This window comes from Humulus lupulus, chromosome X (genome assembly GCF_963169125.1).
Source record: "Humulus lupulus chromosome X, drHumLupu1.1, whole genome shotgun sequence".
Classification (NCBI taxonomy): domain Eukaryota; kingdom Viridiplantae; phylum Streptophyta; class Magnoliopsida; order Rosales; family Cannabaceae; genus Humulus; species Humulus lupulus.
In genome coordinates, this window is record NC_084802.1 from 205847902 (window position 1) to 205869048 (window position 21147).

At 36.8% G+C, this 21147-nt stretch overlaps 2 protein-coding genes across 2 annotated transcripts; both read left to right on the top strand.

The window, feature by feature from the left end:
- The first annotated feature begins 3141 nt into the window (after positions 1–3141).
- Positions 3142–4557, top strand: LOC133806666 (uncharacterized). Its single transcript, XM_062244760.1, has 2 exons — positions 3142–4147; positions 4277–4557. Exons 1-2 carry the CDS (start codon positions 3142–3144, stop codon positions 4555–4557), a joined length of 1287 nt encoding a protein of 428 aa, XP_062100744.1.
- Positions 4558–5115: 558 nt separating this feature from the next.
- Positions 5116–9409, top strand: LOC133806667 (uncharacterized). The gene is made up of 3 exons (XM_062244761.1): positions 5116–6556; positions 6613–8177; positions 9374–9409. Exons 1-3 carry the CDS (start codon positions 5116–5118, stop codon positions 9407–9409), a joined length of 3042 nt encoding a protein of 1013 aa, XP_062100745.1.
- The last annotated feature ends 11738 nt before the right edge of the window (positions 9410–21147 follow it).

The window sequence follows — 21147 nt, forward strand, 5'->3', positions numbered from 1 at the left end:
AAATAAAGTCGCACCGAAAACTGTTTACTGGTCGAGAAACACTGAGAACCCTACGATATGACTCTTTTTGAATGCCCTACCAAAAAAATTTCCTATATATATATATTTTATACATAAATAAACTCATACCCCTTCACGATAAAAAAAAAATGACTAGGACAGTATCTTCTTTCCAAAATAGTGTGAGTTGGCTTACGTTAACTATATATAACTTGACTAATTCATGGCATCGATCAACAAACATATCATCTGTCATAGGAGTTATATTTTAGATTATTATCTTAACCACTCTTCTTTCCCAACCTGATTATGATGTACATACCAAAACCAAATCAACTTATTATGACATCATTTGTAAGATAAATAAAGGTTCTTATATAATATATAGCTATATATATATCCAAAATAATACTCCCTATAAATCACCTTAGGGAAGGAGTGACATTACCCTAATACCCTTATGTAGTCTAATAAGAATATATTTTTATATAATCATAGAAAATGTTGTTCACTTGGATGGAAAAAGGGAGCTAGCTAGGGTTGAAGCACTTAGTAGACTTTTGTGTTTTTTATTTAATTTTAGTTGAGAAAATGATGTATGTAGTGTTAGTTATGGAAGGGTATAGTATTAGTGTCCCTCTTTTAGGGGTGGAGAGAAACTAGAAAGGGTTTAAAAGGCGGCTTTAGTGGGAAGGAATCCTCAAGTGGGTTTTAGCTAGTTCAACCCATAAAGTAATAAAGCAATACCAATACCAAATACCAATGCCCCCCTCACCATCAAATGCTTGGTCAAAAATGACCATTGCCCTATATCATAAATATACACACACATATATATATATATACCTGCCTAACTTATATAATTGTATAGATGTGAAATTTTTTTTTATAAGTAATTTTAATAATTACTAAATAGATCATAGCTATTAATTAAAATAAAATTAACCGTTAAAACTTTGAGAAACAATAAATACACTTTATTTTACACTATCTTAAGTTAAATAATATCCGCACACCATGTATCAGAAAAAGAGTGTAAAAAAAAAGATTTTTAGCACTTCTCTAAAATTTACAAGTGTTAAGAAACTCTCTTTCCCACTCTCTTTTACACTCTCTTATACAAATGATTGTCACATGGATCTTACTATTATTATTAACAAAAAAAAAAAAAAATATATAAAATATAAAATATTGTCATGCATTTAAATGGGAGGGTGTAAAAGAAAGTAGAAAATAGAATCGGTTAGCACTTAACTTATAAATACTCACACAATTACTATTCATTCATTACTATAAGAGCACTCATCAATAGATATTTTCTTAAAATATATATATATATATATAAAGTTATTATTGATCATTTAATTTTAAATATTGGATGTGAAGTGAAAAAGAAAAAAAATGATGATGTATTAAAAAATAAGATAAAGAAGCTCATTGGAAAATTCTTTTGATAGATCATAATATCATTTCAAAGTAGTTGACTATGACATATATAGAGGTATGTGATCGTTTAGTGTGACCTAAAGTAATTTGCCAAAGCTGTATGTACACACACATCAATCAACAAAAATCAAGTTATGCAATTAGTAAATAATGGAAATTGAAGTGATTTTGGGTGCCTAGCTTTTACTTTAGGTGTATTAAAATCTCTTTCTAGCTTGATTGAATATTTCAGTCAAATCAGTTTTTAACTTTAATAAGTTATTTTTAGAACAGTTACAAAATGTGATATTACGTAAAAATGATTTTAATAAGCAAAGCTAAAAACACAAATTTCGCCAATGAAGCCCTTTATTCACTTGTTAAGTCTATTGGTTGACGCTTAGGAAAATTAACAGACTCCTCCATTGAATCTAATTCAATAATTACGACTATAACATGGGTGACTAATAACAAACTCTAATTTTCTATTACTAATCATTTCATTTGTTGCACAATTACTCTTCATTTACTATAACATGGCTTAATTTTTATGAATATTGATAAGAAGTATTGTATAGTACTTTCATAATATAATTTGATTGAATTTAAAATCAGTCCTATAAACCTGATTTATTAGGTACTTAGTAAAATTATACTTAAATGTTTATAATTATTTAATTTTAACATAACTATGTGTTGGGCCCAAAATGTTCGGCCCAAAAACACTTACCTCATTTATCAAATATTCAAAACGGAGCGTTTTGACAAAGAGAGGCTCCGAAAGCAGAAGCTGTGGGTCAGAGGCAATCTGCGCCTCTGACCCCTGAACGAGACATTTTAAAAGTCGGTATTTTTGGAGGGAAATTCAGTTATTCTCTTTTCCCCTTTCCAGGGTTCGCTTGAACCAACTAACTGCTTTGTATATTTCATCCTATAAATATGAGATTTTGAGAGGAGAAAATGATCGAACTTTGAACTGACTTAAGCATCGGAGTGTCTTTCTTGCAGGTGATCCCGACGAGTCAAAGGCAGATTTCATCACCGGAGTAGAAGCAAGTTATCATTCATCGTTGGGTTTTTACTTCCAGATATAGAAAGACAAATTGTTGCCCCAACAATTGGCGCCGTCTGTGGGAACGACAAACACATCGGCCTTAGCCACGTCGTCGAACCAAGAAATCAAGATCCACTATGAACCCAGAAATCATGCCACCAAAAGGCAACGGAGTTTCGGGCCCAGTCGCACAAAGCGTCCCTCCGACGGACATGAGCGACCATATCGAAAGGATGTGTCGTCTATTGGAGGCGAGCCAACAGCGGTCCGACGAAGCAATCAAGACATTGACCGAAGCCCAAGCTAGGCTCGAAGCCGAGATTGCTGAGCTGCGCAGGTCCGCTGACACGACTCGCAACACCCAAGCCCACGAGAATCTTGATTCTAGCAGATCTGACGTTCTAATCGACCGCGTTAATTCCCCACATCAAAACATGAACCCAGGTAACGGGCAATCCCAAGGCATCCCGCCATCCTCCGGGGCCAAAGAGCGACAAGCCCCAACCTCTGACACGCATGGGCGGGCAGAAGCAGAACCCACTGGACCCGCTTAGCCAGCAACCGAAGTCCGGCCTTAACGCACCACACCTCAAGTCGCACACGATTCTCCCTCTGAAGGTCGCGTTCCCTTGATCCGATTCTTGGACAGCTGGAAAGAAGACATGATGAGGGAAATGATGCAGAAGTTCTCAGATGGGCGATCCGCCTATGCCACCGAACATTTGGATCTAGTATCAAGAACCACTGAGAAATTGCCTTTCTCGGAATGGATTCAGAATAAGCCAAAGCCTCGGGACTTCGTCATCCCTTCCCTGCCTGCGTTCAATGGAAAGGGAGACCCTCTAAACCACCTATTTCAATTTCAACAGAAGATGGCATTAGAAGCTAATAACGAAGCCATACAATGCAAAGTCTTTTCAATGACTTTCTCCGGGCCAGCTCTGTTATGGTTCCGACAATTAAAGCCCGGGTCACTCAACAGTTTTAGTGATCTCCGACGGTCCTTCTTACAGCAGTACAGCGCGAACCGAAAGGCGCCCAGAACAATGGTCGATCTCTATCGAATCGAACAGGGGGAGAATGAACATCCGAAAGCATACTTACAGCGTTTCATTGACCTTGTGCATCAAATCCACGACGTCGACCCACTCATCGCAGCAAATCTCTTCGTCAAAAGCCTGCAGGTGGGATCACTCTTACATGAGAATCTCACCATGACACCACCATACGACATGGCAGACGTGCAGACCCGAGCCGAGGGCGTCTTCAGGGTATTAGAATTTCGAGAGCGCGCACAAAAGAAGACTGCACTCATCTCTGCTCCGCCAACAAATAATCCTCCACCACCTGCCAGGGATGACAAGAGGAAACAGAACCAAACAGATCATATGAAGGAAGGAAAAAGGCCAAGACAGGATCGACAGCCATCACGATACCCATCCTTCGAATACACCGTCCCGCAAGAAGTCATTTATGAAGAAAATAAAGACAGACCTATCTGGCGAGAGCCCTACAAAATTACCACTCCATCTGACAGAAGGGATAAAAGCAGATACTGTCTCTTCCACAAAGATCACGGTCATACGATCGCTGAATGCCACAATTTGAACAATCAGATCCAAGCCCTCATGAGGAGCGAGAGGCTTACCCAATACATCAAGGAGACAGGTAGACCAGGCGCCTCGCGACAAAAACCAGCTTCTGCCCCCGCTCCGTAGGCGTCAGACCCCGTGCACACAGCCTCTGACAGCACCCAGGAGCCTCTTAAGCAAGTCCCTATGATCCATGGGATCGTAGAACCCACTGATAACCAAGAGCATGCAACTAAGATCCATAAAAGGATGGAAGGACGAGTGAAGCGATACAAATCATTAGGCCACGTGGTCAATCTCGTCACTTCAGAAGACAGAAGCTACCCAGCCTCTGCTATCACCTTCACCGATGATGACCTGAAGGGCGTCCACCTACCCCATGATGATCCACTCGTCATTTCCCTACAAGTTGACCACTGCCAGCTGGGCAGAGTTCTGATCGACGGGGGCAGTGGGGTCGACATCCTCTTCTGGGAAGCCTTCTAGAAAATGGGGTTGGAGGAGAATCAGATCCGGCCCTCCACCATGCCCATTTTGGGATTCAATAGCCAAAGAGTCTATCCAAGGGGCGTCGTTCGATTAATTGTGGTAGTTGCAGAACGTGCCCTGCCAGTAGACTTTCTCATTATAGACTCCACCACAAGTTACAACGCCATCATGGGGAGAAATTGGATCCACCGGATGCAGGGGGTAGTCTCAACTCTACATCAGGTGATGCGGTGTCAATCACTCAACGGGCGATACACCGTCGACATCAAAGGCTGCCAGAAGCAGGCCAAAAAGTGCTTCCTTACCTTAAAAGAAATAAATAGCTCTGGCTCTGCTTCCCATTACAACTCCCCTGAAAAATAGCAATTACAACAGGACCTACCAACGTGCCTAAAAGGAATCAATCTAGAAGAAGACCAAGAAAAACCCCAAGTTACACTAGATACCTTAGAACAAGTGGGTCTAGATGACGCTGACCCCTCTAAAACGGTCCTGGTAAGTACCAAGCTCTCTGGAGATGAGAGCCAGACCCTCACACGATTTCTCAAGACCAGAATGAGAACTTTTTCCTGGACTCCACATGACATGCCCGGAATAGACCCTTCTGTCATGAGTCACAGCCTGAATATCTCCAACAACTTCCCACCCGTCAAGCAGAAGCAGAGGAGGTTCGATCCAGAGGTGAATCAAGTCATACAAGAGGAGGTCCAACGACTCCTAAGCACAGGGGCAATCGAAGAATGCTTATACCCCAGTTGGCTTGCCAACCCCGTCGTGGTCCCAAAGAAGAATGGGAAAAAGAGAGTATGCATAGACTACACAAATTTAAACAAAGCGTGTCCCAAGGATAGCTACCCTCTACCAAAGATCGATCAGATGATAGACGCCAAGGCAGGATATGAAAGGATGAGCTTCCTTGACGCCCACTCTGGATACAATCAGATCCCCATGAAATCAGAGGATCAGATTCATACGGCTTTCATAACAGAGGGTGGTTTATATTGCTACAAAGTTATGCCCTTCGGTCTAAAGAATGCAGGCGCAACATACCAGAGGCTGATGCACAAGTTGTTTTCGTCATTACTCGGGAGAAATATGGAGGTTTATATTGACGATATGGTCATCAAGTCCAAACAAAGCTCTTCACACATAAACGACTTGACTGAGTGTTTCGACATCCTTGATACTCATAAAATGAAATTAAACCCTTCGAAATGTGTCTTTGGGGTATCCTCTGGACAGTTCTTGGGTTACGTCGTCAGTCAGAGGGGCATCGAGGCAAATCCAACACAGATCGCATCCCTCTCAGAAGTCAAAGAGCCCCGAACCATCCGTGACATACAGGCTCTGACCGACAAAGTAGTAGCATTAAGTCGATTCATATCAAGAATGTCTGACCGTTGCCAACCCTTCTTACAATGCATAAAGAAATCTACCAACACCACCTGGGGACCAGAGCAGAAAAAAGCATTGGAAGAGCTGAAAACTTATTTGAGCTCTCCTCCTATATTGAGCTCCCCCATTGCTAATGAAGATTTATTCCTATATTTGTCTGTCTCACAATTCGTTGTAAGTTCTGTCCTCTTCCGCGAAGAAGACAATCGTCAGAGGCCAGTGTTCTACTGCAGCAAGATGCTCTTGGACGCTGAAACCCGATACAGTATGATGGAAAAGTTGGCACTCGCACTCCTTACGGCAAAGAAGAAGTTACGACAATATTTTGAAAGCCACACCATCATTGTATATACGGACTATCCATTAAAGCAGGTATTGAGTAAGCCCGACCTCTCTGGAAGGTTATCTAAATGGGCCATTGAACTAGGGACGTACGATATTCAGTTTTCGCCACGAAAAGCTAAAAAAGGACAGGTACTTGCCGACTTCCTGGTTGAAATTCAGTCGTTCACCCCTGGCGCTCTGCCAGAATTGTTAGAATCAGAAGATCAATGGGTGTGGACGATGTACACTGACGGAGCATCCAATTCTCAAGGGGCTGGTATTGGCGTTGTATTTTTTTTTTGTTTTTGAAAGAAGGTATTGGCGTTGTATTAGAAGCTCCCTCGGGCCTCAAAATTGAAGAAGCCATTCGTTTAGAGCAATCCACGACGAACAATGAAGCAGAATATGAGGCACTAATCTACGGTTTAGAACTCGCACGAGAAATGGGCATCCAACGTCTGAATGTCAGAGGCGACTCGCAGCTTATGATAGAGCAAGTGGCTGGAAATTTTGATACCAAAGCACCCCATCTGGCTAGCCTTCTACAAAAGGTAATTGACTTACGATCGCATTTTCGCCAGTTCGAACTCATACAAGTACCTAGAGAGCAAAATCAGAAGGCCGATGCCCTTGCCAAGTTAGCTTCTGCGGGAGGATGCACACGCCAGTCCACCATATCTATAAGCCGATCAAGCGAAGACATGGGAGTCTATTCAACCTCATCAGAACCTGAATGCTGGGTAGATCCGATCATAAAATACTTGACCACCTCCGAGCTCCCACCTAATCCGAAAGATGCAAAGCTTCTGCGCCTTCGAGCACAACGATATTCCATGATTCATGGGACGTTGTACCGAAAATCCTTCAACGGCCCATACCTACGATGTTTGCGCCCATCAGAAGCTAAAAAATTATTAGAGGAAATACATGAGGGGACATGTGGAAATCACACAGGGGGACGGAGCTTGGCACACAAGGCACTTACGGTAGGGTATTACTGGCCATACATGATGACAGAAGCGCGGGATTATACCAAAAAATGCGACAAATGCCAACGATTTGCACCCACCATCCATCAACCTGCTCAAACCTTACACTCCATCGTTGCACCTTGGCCTTTTGCAAAATGGGGTATGGATGTAGTAGGTGAACTACCTAAGGCTGCTGGTGGAAGACGGTATGCTCTTGTAGCCACTGATTACTTCACAAAATGGGTTGTGGCAGAGGCGTACGTCACGGTCAGCAAAACAGACACTATGTCCTTCATCTGGAAGCATATTATATGTCGATTTGGGATACCGTGGGAGATAGTCGTCGAAAATGGAACTCTGTTCCAAAATGCAAAGGTACAAGAGTTATACGACACGTACAAGATCAAGCTAAGTTTCGCCTCTGTCACTTACCCACAGGGCAATGGACAAGCAGAGGCTTCCAACAAAGTCATCTTTGCCAACATTAAGAAGAATTTGGAAGACAAAAAAGGAGCATGGGTAGAAGAATTATCGAAAGTATTATGGGCTTATAGGACAACAAAAAGATCCTCCACGGGGGAATCTCCCTACGCCATGGTATACGGAACAGAGGCCGTCATTCCAACAGAAGTCGGTCCACCTACACTTCGGACAAAGATCGCATCTGACCCAACAACAAACAACATTCAATTGCTGCACAACCTAGACCTTCTAGAAGAAGCACGTACAATGACACAATTGCGACTAGAGAATTATCAAAAGGTCGCAGAACGCTACTACAACAAAAGGGTCCACTCACGAACATTTCGAGAAGGTGATTGGGTTCTGCATAAGGTCACAGGCAACAAGAAGAAGCTAGAGCCTAACTGGGAAGGGCCTTTCCAAATCATTAAAGTACGAGGCAGAGGGTCTTACACTCTAAAGAATGTACGTAGTGGGAAAATCGTACCCCGTACTTGGAATTCAATGTCTTTGAAGCAATATTATTGCTAATAGTTGTACTGTGCAATTCAAAAGTAATACAACAACTTTCCATTTTTTCACATTCTTTTAATTTTCTCTTGTATATTCAATTCCTTGGCAATATTATCAACCATATTTCACCAAGTCAGACACGTGACAATCAACTTTTTACTCAAAAAGGTTCCTCAACTATATCCTCACCTAACTTTGTAACATTATTCACGTGTACTCAAAAACCACCTACCACAATGGCTATAAATAAACAGTTATCTAATGCTTGAAGTTGCCAACATCCCCTAGCAATACACCATATGTCTTTAATCTCAATGCACACACCTACAACAAAGAGCAATAATAATGCACAGCGAGGATCACACCACTCACGTTGGCACCAGGATGAATCTCAACAGTTCGTGGCAACAAGGCCACTACACACAATCTGCGTACACGATCCTACCGTCTCTGCGTGCACGTTTCACTGGATTTTTGTACCGCATTCTAATATGACTTGACTAAGCTCACAGGGAGCTACGACCAGCCATTTTGCAGTCTAATCTGCCCTGACTATGCTGATCTGGCCGTCCAACGGAGGTGCACTGCAAACCCTACCCTCTTACCCGCATAAGAGGAGCACTTCCTGCTGTCTAATCTGCCCTGACTATCACAGCAGAACCATCTGCTGTCATGCTTCGGATTCCTCTCCAATGTACACCAACTGGTTTGGCAATCCAAGGCTGGGAGGAACTTTTCCCGCAGTCGCACCCATATCCTACACAATGGGTGCCTCTGACAGGATACGCGGCAGCCCAAACGACCCTTCACCACACTACACGGTATGGGTGCATTGGAAAGATACCTGCCTCGCAATTTTCACCTCTTTGCATCTGCCTCGACAATCGGTCTGGATCACATTAACCCCCCCTGACCTCATGGGAAAATCTCCGTCTCCAAAGGCCGAGCTCGTTCCGATCAAGACCACTACAACAACTCCTTACGAGTAAGAAGGTCTGCCACCCAACAATAATGGCAACATCGCAGGAATACGACACACTTATCACTATAACTTAAATTGGCAGATGCTAAGTATGGGCACACATATTTGCTCAACTCCTTTCTCAATAAATGAAAACGAATATTTGTACAGTAACTTAAATTGGCAGATGCTAAGCATGAAATCAGAAGGCGGTGTATACTAAAAAATAGCAATAAATCAAAAGTTGTTATTTATAAGTTATATTACATTGACGACAATATTAACTCCTGATTTCATAATTGATCTGTTTTCTATGAACAACTATTTTCTTGCCCATACTTAATCCCACTCAATACGACACATGTACTCTACCATCGCACTCTCTAGCTTCGGATGGCCTAACCCATAGCGTTCACACGATATGTAGTACGGGATGCCACTTCTGATAAGCTCTTCCATAGCCCAAGTTGAGTAAAGCCACTGTGGGTTATCAAAGATTCTCCTCAAAAAGGGAACCTTCGTCCACTCACGGTGCTCACCTGCAACAACAATGCTGTCAGCTCCAACCCTTCATCAAAACACCAAGACGGATCACTCACACAAACACTTAACTGGGCATCCTCTCCCACCATCTGTATAACCTTTCGCTGTATTTCGCACGCAATGGCCTAAAGGGTCTATGAAGCTTACGATCTGAGTAAACCGTACGACTCGCACCTGTCATCACGCTGTCGATTAAGTCCTAAACAGCACCACACACATACAGTACACACACCAAGACAACCAACGAGAAACGAAGTTTTATTTGTATTGATAATTTGCTTTATTACAATCAACTACATACTAGTGGCCTAAAGAGCCCAAAGAATGTATATACAGAAATTAATTCACAGCAAAACATGACAAAAATTAGCAAAACAATAGTGTGTCGTTCATTCTATGGCACCTCTTTCACCCTCTGGCTTGCCCTCTGCTACAGACGCGGATCCTGATGCCTTCTGATCAGATGCCACAATGGAAACACTATCTTCAACAGCTTCCCCATTGGCATTATACATCGACCAGCGCGTCGCCCCTCAGCTTCAACTTCTCCAAATGGCACGGTGGATAGGAAATCTACAAATCCCCAAGTTCATTCAAATACTTGTCGACGTCATACTCTCCTATTTTTACATCAACGCTCTTACAATACATCTCCAGTTTTGCCCATTTCTCCTCTGGGGTCTGCTTCTTATTACGCAATGCCAGATCCAGGTACTTTGCAGTATCTACCTCAGCCACCCTCACAAGCTTGCGTTCGGTGATCTCCTGATCTCGGATACGCTGCCTAGTGGCTTCAAGCGCTGCCTCTGCTGCCCTCTGCAAAAGCAAAAACATTACGGAATCAACACACGTGTTTCATGTGCCAATTTATTTTCTAATGCATCAGCAACAAAAGAAAAGTCGCATACCTCTGCCATCTCCTCCAACTGCTTCTTGGCTTCGGCTACCGCCTCTTCTGTTTCCTTCAACTTCTTCCCCAAAAGAAGTTCAGCTTCCAGCTTCTGCTTCTTGGCATCTGCAGCGCTGGCTTCAAGACTGTTTGCCCTTCGCTCCAGCTCTGTCTTTTCTTTGTCTAAGATCTCCTTATCAGTTTGCAACGACACAATATCTTCTTCAAGGTCGTTCATCATACTGCTAAGCTTCTCCATGCGGGCTTCATGCTGAACACAGAATTGACTTTTTTCCATCCACTTATTGGTCATATCCACCAAGTCAGCCTTCAGTTTGTCTCGTTCTACTTCGAGTCCGACAGTACTGACCAGCTTCTCCTCTGTGGCAGTCACCCTCTTTTTTGCCTCTGCCAGTTCTGCCTCTAGCCTCTTGATGGCCTCCACAAGCACGCCCCGATTCGCCTCAGCCATCTTTCTCCCTGACCGCTCCTCTTCTAATTTCGCCATCTGCTCCGCCAGTTTGGAACCATTATGCATAGCCGCCGCACATTCTCGCCTTGCAGCCGAAGCGCATACATAACTCTGTGACAAATCAATTATGTCCATTACACCTAATATTACACACATATCACGAAATTTAAAAAGAGCCTAATTTTTTAATCAACTTACCATCCAGATATGGTTTGATACTTGCTGCAACAAATCACCTTGACCACTCAAAGATCCAATTGCTTCCGTAGGTAGATGGGATCTGCTTATGCGTAGCATTTCCTCCATAACTTCATTAGACGCAAAGGGGCCATATTCCGACATTACTCCTGTTCTGTCACTTGCTTCTCCCCCTGCAGATGCAGCCGCAGAAGCAACGGGGGCAACTGGCTTCTCACCTTCTGCTAACGTCGATACCATAATGCTATCAGACACCAGCGCAACTGCCCCCGCGCCAGAAGGATATGTCTTCGAAGGGCGTACAAATAAGCTATCATCTTCACCCAAATCACTGGGGAGGTACACCGGCGTCTGCACGGCAGAAGACGTGAGCTGCTCCAAGAAAGCACTAGGAGATTCAAAAGTGTTAGTACCCTTCGGGGACACAGCAATGACATCTCCTGGATGAGACTCAGAAGCGATAGGCGGTAATGAAGAAACGACAACACCAAGAGTGTCAACACCTGTTACTTTGACAGCCCCTGATTCCTGGCACCCAGGGATAGTTTCAGACTCAACGGCTTTACTTGCCTCAACTGGCAAAGGAGTGGTATTCGCAGACTCAAAACCCTCTCCGAAGGCATCCTCTAGAAGCTTGTTTTTACGAGAAGCAGAGGAAGGACGTCTCCCCTCTGAGCCACGCTTATGGCCAATAGCAGACCCTTAAGACAAATCAGAAGCAGGGGGCAATGCTTCTGATGGATTCATGCAGACAGCAGGAGACTTCGCTTCAAACGGTAAGCCACCCTGCACTCCATCTCCAATCGCTACTCCTGATAATTTGGACGGAGAAGAGGAAACGACCTCTGCATGAACCACCCCTTCTGAGCCTGCTGCCAAGGAAGACCCACCTACATGTGAAGTAGGAGACGCCCCAGGTAAATGCCCAACAGGGGCAAATCCTCGTGGCTTCTTGCACAATGTGAGGGCCTGACCTGTTGGTAATTTTCCTGGGGAAAGTCTGGGGATTGCATAGGCAGATCCTTGAGTGGTGGGGACAGAACCTTTTGGGATTCGAAGCTTGGACGAAATGCACTTCCCATCATCCGAATCTTCGCCAGAGGACTCTTCACGCTCCTTTCTTTTTCCTAAGGCTTCTGTGGGCAAAGGCATTTGTTGAAGAGGCTGAATTGGCAGAACATCAGAAGGCGTGGACGATCGCCCCTGGATGCGAGAAGACCTGCGCGATAAACCGCATTTGTCAGGGGAAGACTCTGTAGCCAGGCCAGAACCCTCCTTCTTTTTACCCTCTGGGACCCCTTGACGCTTGGCACACGCAGCGTAGGCTTCAGAACACGCCCTTTCGAACTCAGCCTTCGTCAGCGACAAAGTTGAAGGATTAGGAGGGGATTTCTTTAGGAAAGCTCCCAGCTTCTTCGCGCATGCTGCGGTAATCTTGCTTAGGGTCATGTCACCCTTCTGCGATCTAACTTGCACAGCTCCAGGGTCGACTCGATCCACGAAACAAAGCCGAGTCATAATCTGCATACAGTAGGGGTTCAATACACCCCTGATACTAATGGCATTCTCCTTAGATTCATGTAGAAGCCCCTTCTCTGTCAGCTTGCTCTGTCGCTCAGAACTCATGCTAACTTGAGGCCAAGAAAAATCTGATACAAAGAACCGAAACAGTAGTACAGAAAGTTAAACTAGTAGACAATCATCCAGATATGATTAATTCACATTAAAGTTAATAAGAAATAGAATGAAAAATGTGACTCACCTTTTATAAACACCCTGGCCAGAGGAAAAATTTCCTGAGGCACGAACTCAGGATACCACGCTCCTCCAACAGTGAAGAAGTATTTGTCCCAATTTCGATGGGAGCTATCGAAATCGGTGAAGATTGTCCGATCCTTTTTGGGAGAGAGGTAGAAAGTTTTCCAAGGCTTTCCCTCTATCACCTTGTTCGTAGACTTGGTGAAGCACGCGTAAATGTCGTCCGATTAAATATTGACATTCCTGAGGCTCCCTATCATCTGAGCCCCGACTATAGACTGAATAGCATTTGGGAGAAATTGCGAAATGTGAGCCCTGGAGTTTGAAATTATCTGAACAACCAGAGCCGGGAGAGGGAAGCGGAGCCATTCGATGTGTCTCAAACTCATGACTATCTCAGTAGGCTTCACTACATCCTTAAATCGCCATTCTCGAAGCTCGGCCTCCGAGAGCATTCTCACCGTGACATTGTCTGGAATGTCGAATGATTTGCGCATGCGTTCGAATGCATTTTTGTATCCAGCATGATCCAAAGGTTCGGGAGATGAACGAGAAGACATTATCACATCGAATGAGATGATTGTCGAAGGTTTGAGCTGAAGGAAATCTCTAGGGTTTCTTCGGAGCTTCTCTCTGGAAGTTGGAACAAAGTTTGGGAATTTGAATGAAAATTATTTTGAAATAAAAACTACTTAAATGAAAGGTAAAATTTTGAACCGAACGTTTTACTCGGTAACCATGTTTGCATTAAGTGTAACTTGTCAGGTAATCAAATAATCATGTACCTACGAATTACCTCGGTTTACGGAGAATGACGGCTCTAGGCAAACCTTTTGGTGTTGAAGAGTCGGCCCAAGACTCTAACAGATTAACATACCACGCCTATCCGAAGCTTGGGCCAGGGGGCATCTGTTGGGCCCAAAAACACTTACCTCATTTATCAAATATTCAAAACTCAGCGTTTTGACAAAGAGAGGTTCCAAAGGCAGAAGCTGTGGGTCAGAGGCAATCTGCGCCTCTGACCCCTGAACGAGACATTTTAAAAGTCGGTATTTTTGGAGGGAAATTCAGTTATTCTCTTTCCTCCTTTCCAGGGTTCGCTTGAACCAACTAACTGCTTTGTATATTTCATCCTATAAATATGAGATTTTGAGAGGAGAAAATGATCGAACTTTGAACTGACTTAAGCATCGGAGTGTCTTTCTTGCAGGTGATCCCGACGAGTCAAAGGCAGATTTCATCATCGGAGTAGAAGCAAGTTATCATTCATCGTTGGATTTTTACTTCCAGATATAGAAAGATAAATTGTTGCCCCAACACTATGTAAGTTTAGTCATGTTTATTAATAATCTTTTGTTAAAATTTAATATTTGGGAGCTTATGCTTCCACTGCCCTGCCAACAAGTTATGATTTAAAATATTAAAAATCACTAAATTTAATTTATTACGAGATGTCATCTCAAGTCTCATTTTACTTTTTTTTTTTCCTATCGTTATATGATATACTTGTGGAATTAATTATCTATTTTACTTTATGATTGAATATTTTCTCTCAATCAAGCCATCAAAGCATCTCTAATTAATTTACTAGTTTATAAGCCATAATAAAGATTTTGTGCCCAATTAATTAGATTTTTAATTTATAATATCTGCGCGGGAATAATAATGTATACGATATGCATTGTATTGAGAACAAACCTGCTTTTACCGAATTAAATAATTTATATGATATATTATATATTATATACATTAAGTATCTATATATATTATTATAAAAAAGAATTAAGCAAAGAAAAAAAAATATTCCAGGAATGATTCTATAATACTAAATCATATGGGTAGGTAACCGAAATTTTTAATTTTAAAATTAATTAAAAATAATTATTTATTAATTATATTAATATAGATTCAAATATTATAAAATATCATTAGATATTTATTAATTATATTAATATAAATTCAAATGATATAAAATATCATTAATAATATTTAATACTAAATTTTTATTAATTATATTAATATAAATTTGAATGTATAAAATATAATTATTATAATGATATATAATACAAAATTAAATATTTAATAATTATATCAATATAAATTCAAATATTATAAAATATTATTATTATAATAATACATAATATATAATTTATAATCTTAAATATTTTTTAATTATATTAATATAAATTCAAATCTTATAAAATATTATTATTATAATAATATTTAATGTAAAACTAGATATTTAATAATTATATTAATATACATTTAAATATTAAAAAATATCATTATTATAATAATATATAATACGAGAATAGATATTTAGTAATTATATTAATATAAGTTTGAATATTATAAAATATCATTATTATAATAATATTTAATACAAGACTAGATATTTAATAGGGAATTTACTCATTTAGTACTCTATGTTTTTGCAAAGTATCATTTTAGTACCATCTTTTTCAATAACGCTCATATAATACAATGCATTTTAAAATCATACATATTTGGTGCCCTAGACTCAGATTTGATAAATAAAATTTTGCCAATATGACTAAACTACCATCAGTTTTATATAATTAAGTAATTAAATTTGAATTTGGAACTCATATAATTGAGAGCAATTTGATTAAATTAGTAAAATTTTATTAATTAAATTTGAGTTTAGGGTACCAAAGATGTATAATTTTAAAATACAAGGTACCAAATATGTACAATTTCAAAATAAGCATTATTGTAAATACATGGTACCAAAATAATATTTTAAAAAAACACAGGGTACCAAATGGTTACCTACCCTATTTAATATTTATATTGAGATAAATTCAAATATTATAAAATATTATTATTATAATAATACATAATATACAATCTTAATTTTTATTAAAAAAATCATCACTTATATTTAAAAAAGAAAACATGTTATTTTTTTATTACTTAATCTAACTTATATATATTCATATTAAATAATAACAAACATTATAAATACATTATATATAAATGTCGTGTGTGTACAAATAGTATGACTGTGTAACTACATAAGAAATTAGAATATAATTTCTCTTCTTTCAAGAATAAACAAGTTTATTCTTTAGTCATTGATGTGAATTAAATAATATCATGAATATTTTGGTTTAATTTTTATTTTAATATGTTTATGTCATTTATATAATATTGTTTATATATTTAAAATTTATATGATAATTATAAAAACTTAGTAAAAATAATTAATAAATTTTCTAAATAAAACTAAATAAATGTGTATTGCACGTTATTTACACATAGTATAAATATATATATATATCTCTTCTAATTAATAAGTGTGTAGATAACGGAAATTCTTGGTTTTAACGGTTTTTTATTTTTTTAATGTTAACTTTAACAGAATATTCTTATATTTAACAAAATATTCTTATGTTTAACTGTAGTTTGTAAATACTTAAACTTAAATAAAATAAATAATTAAAAAAATTAAAATAAGATATTTTTGAGATATTTTACAATGATAATTATTTAAAAATAATAAATAATTAAACAAATTAAAATATGATATTTTTTTAAATATTTTACAATGATTATTATTTAAAAATAATAAATACTTAAACAAATTAAAATATGATATTTTGAGTTATTTTACAATGATAATTATTTAAAAATAATGAAATCATACGTTTTATAACTTAAATAAAATTTAATTCAACTTAAACTTACTTATTAGAATAATATCATATTAAACCTATAATATAATCTATTGTCAATTAGCAACAAATTGTTTTTTTAAAAAAAAGTAGCAAGAAACTTAAATTTAAAATCCACGTGTAATATTTAATTTTTTTTTTTGGTAAGTAAGTCAATTATATTGCCAAAACCAAGAGTACAAAAGCTGAATGTAATATTTAATATTACATTAAACATATAATATAAAATCTCTTGTTGTGACTCTCAAATTAAAAAACTAGAACAAACATAAACTTAAACAAAAATAAATAAATTATTTAATTAAAATAAAATATTTATTTGAAATTTATATAATATTAATATAAATTTAATAAAAATAATTAATAAATTTTATAAATAAATAGAACTAAGCAAACGTGTATATTATATGCTATTTGTATCTAGTATATATATATATTTATATATGCTTAAAGTCACTCAAGGAAAATCGATCTTGAGTTTGGTTTTTAATTAATTGTTTTTTCGCTTAATTGAGAATGATTTTTCAGTCATATCTAATTATATTTATATATTTATATATATATGTAATACTTTGATGATCTAATTATACAAACGTGCATGAAGCATGCATAAATTATAATTCATCAATAGTTAATTTTTTATTGTTTTGTCATTGTGCTCTACAAGCCAATATGGAGCACAGTAAAAATATATAGTAAACAAAACAAAACATTAATATTCATACATAGCTATTCAACAAATAATTATATATTATATATAATAAAAAAAAGTCGAAGATTCTGACCTTTAACATATCAATTAAAAGTGATGTAACTTATGTAAAAGAATCAATTTGTAATGTCTATAGCTAATTAATAATTTTTGACTAATCATTTAAGATTCAAAAAAAAAATAGTAAATTAACACTTTATTTATAAGTTTAATAAAACGTAATGACTGAATAAACTAAGAAAGAGTTTTTATATCCAAATTATTAATTACTTAATTTAGAAAGAAAAAAGGAGCTTGATATATATATATATATTTTATTTGAGCTAGGATGACGTGGATGAGAGCGCGCTCTCTTACATATAAATATATATTACTATTATTACTATTATTTATTTGTTTATTTAATTTTGCTGAATCTAAGCCTAGGTAGAAGCTAATTAGGTGGCCCAAAAGAAAAAGGAAAATATAGATTAGAAGGTTGAGAATATGATTATTATCCAGTTGTATAGTTATATGATTGCCACATAGGCACGTATCACTTTAGTGTTTTATGACCTAAGTTTTCATTTCATTACCTATTTCCCCATTATACTTTGTTGTACTTAAAATATACACTAAAATATTATACATAGTAATTTGACAGTTTAACCTAGTCAATCACATTTATTAAAATAGACACTCGCTATTTTAAAAAGCAATGACATATCACTATGTATAATATTTTGATGCATATTTTGAGTACACGTATTATTAATTTTTTTTTTTTATTTATAATTTTGCTTTATATATGTATATATATATATGTAAGATGTGTATGTTATAGATGTTTTATAAATATATATACTAATAATTGATTGCGCAAACTTATTTATTTTGCTATAACCTAGTTACTTAATCCAATATCACATTCTAATCTTAATTAGTGATTGAAGGAAATGAATTGCACAAAGTCAGATCTAATAACTATATATCTTTTCTATTTCAAAGAAGTTTCTCGTGGCTTAAAATTAACATGGCTTAAATTATAAATTTTTATATTTTTTTTTTGTCTTATTATATTTGGGTTGAATTTATTATTATTATTATTATTTAAAACCAAGCAGGGAAAAATACATCCAACTCAAAATAATGAATTCCATTATGCAAGTCTACCTCAAATCATAAATTATGGTTGAAGTTATATACTAGTCATAATCCTAATAGGTTTGTCATGAAAATGATGTTACATTTAAACACTGTGTTTTTACTCATAGACCATACTAATAAGACAATAATAATCTTTGTAATCAGATAACACAAGTACAGAACAAGTCATTGAAATATAACTTTGGTTGGAGATCTCAGTTTGTGTTTTGAAGTATAAAAATTTACCCTATACATATATATATATATATTTTAATCTAATCTCTTTTTAGTTAGAGAAAAGAGAAGAGGATTCCCAATAATGCTTGAATCTAAATCTTTAGCTTTAACTTGAAATTTTTTAAGCTATATAAACTCTATAAAAGAGGGTAGTCAAAGATGAACTCAAATTCCAAGTCCTAACCCTAATCTTGAGGCAATAACATCTAATGTATCCATTCATAAGAGATTTGCAAATCTCTCATCTGAAGTACAAAGTAGGCTTTTGAAGAAGAATCCCTTTATATCTTCTTCATTATTAACACATAAAGGAAAGAAAATGTCAGTGGTCCCAATATAAGAACCCCAAATTGAATTTGCTAATTAATATGAGTGGTAATATAAGCAACTGGTCAAGAATACTACTATAGACCAATAGGCATATCAAAAACCCAAACTTCTTTAACCAGCTCAAACTTTGGACAGATGCAATATTTTTCATCAAAGCTCACTATAGCTTTTTTTCTCTTCCTTTTTTTTTTTTTTGCTTTTTTGTTTTTTGGGGGGGTTGAGAATAAATACATTTATGATTTCTATAACAATCATTCTTGATATCACTTTCAAATATTGAGAGGTTTAGGACCATCCAGTTGTATCCATCTAAGACCATTAAGAGAAGAAAATGAAACATTCTTCTATGAAGACTATTTTTGGACAATTATGATGATGGGTGTGAAAGGGATGTTGCCACGTACAAAAATCAAGCCATCCATTGCATTTACTTTGACCTAATTTGATGGCCCCAAAGCAAAGTAATTTTGGAAGACTACTACTATTCCATCTTCAAATTCATTTTTATAAAAATAGACAATATTATTATCATTATTATTTATTATTACACAATGTCAATTCTACCATAAGATTAAAGAAAGAGTACTAGTACTGCAATAGAGCTGTATATATTCTTTGCCAGCTAAATTTACCCCTTTTGTTTAATATTCCTGATAACATAAAAGTTAAGAAGAAAAATGCCACATTTGTTACCATTAATAACCAAAACAAAACTTTCACCCACTTGTCCAACTCTTATACCATATTCCAATACCTGCCATAACTAGTATGACAAACTTGAAAAATCTTGTAATTGGTTTTGTTATTTGCTAGGCAAATGGTTGGAAAGTTGGTTACTTACTTACTCAGAATTTAAGCTCGAGGAGACAATTTCATGTTATACCAAGAACTTGCATTTAATAGTTGTTCCCTTTGCTTTAATTTATTGTACTAGTAGTTTTATACATATGTGGTAAATTAATTTGTTTTTTTTTACTTAATGAAAAAACACATTAAATTTCAATATTCTTGCCGACTCATATCATATAGTTCCGTCTATATGTATATGTATATGTATATGTGGATAAGGCATCATCAAGCCGTTCACAATTCAATAATAGCTTGACACCAAACAACAAAAAAATGCTTTGTTGTATTATATTAAATTATGCAAAGAAAATAATAATAATAATGAATGAATGCAATTCATTGAAATGGCTAGTCATAAAAGTGTGTGAGGTTGCATATATTCCACCCGACCTTTTTCTTTTCCTTAAATTATTTTGCTTCCTTTCCTTTCCTTTTTTTTTTTTGGGAAGTACCGAATCTAAATTTATAAGTATAGTTAGTGGACGCCAAAAATAAATAAAAAAATAAATAAAAAAAGAAAGGACTCTACTTATATGGTTTGGTGGACCAAAATAATATATAGGGGCGCCCATATCAATGGCCTTAATATATTTCTCCTAAGTCTTCGCTTTCCAATGAAATCTTAAAAGACCAACATACTCTTATATATATATATGTATCCCATTCTCCAAAAACCCACGAGCACCCAACTTTATACTAAAATTATTTAAATAAATAAATCGTTACATAGCCCAATATAAATTTAGATTTCCTGGTCCCCCACCCCACACACATTAATATATATAAAATTAAATTAAATTAAAAGAGAGAGAGAGACAGAGTTAATTAAACATATATATAAAGAACTAAAGAAGAAGAAGAAGAGAGTTAAATAAAATAAAATATATATTTTAAAAATTTGTTGTGTAATTAATTTAATGTGTAAAACAAGTTAATGATTGAGAACCCATTTAGTGGACTGCAACAAAATATTGGGACCCAGTTGATCATTCCCACTAAGATTTACTTTCTCCGCCGTTTGATGGGTCCTGTGGAGAAGGGAATGAAGGGTGTGGATTAAAGGGATACTCAAATTTTGAAGGTTAATGCGTATAATCAATTCAACGTGAGGGACTTAAAAGAGCATGAAGAAGCACAAACAATCCATTTT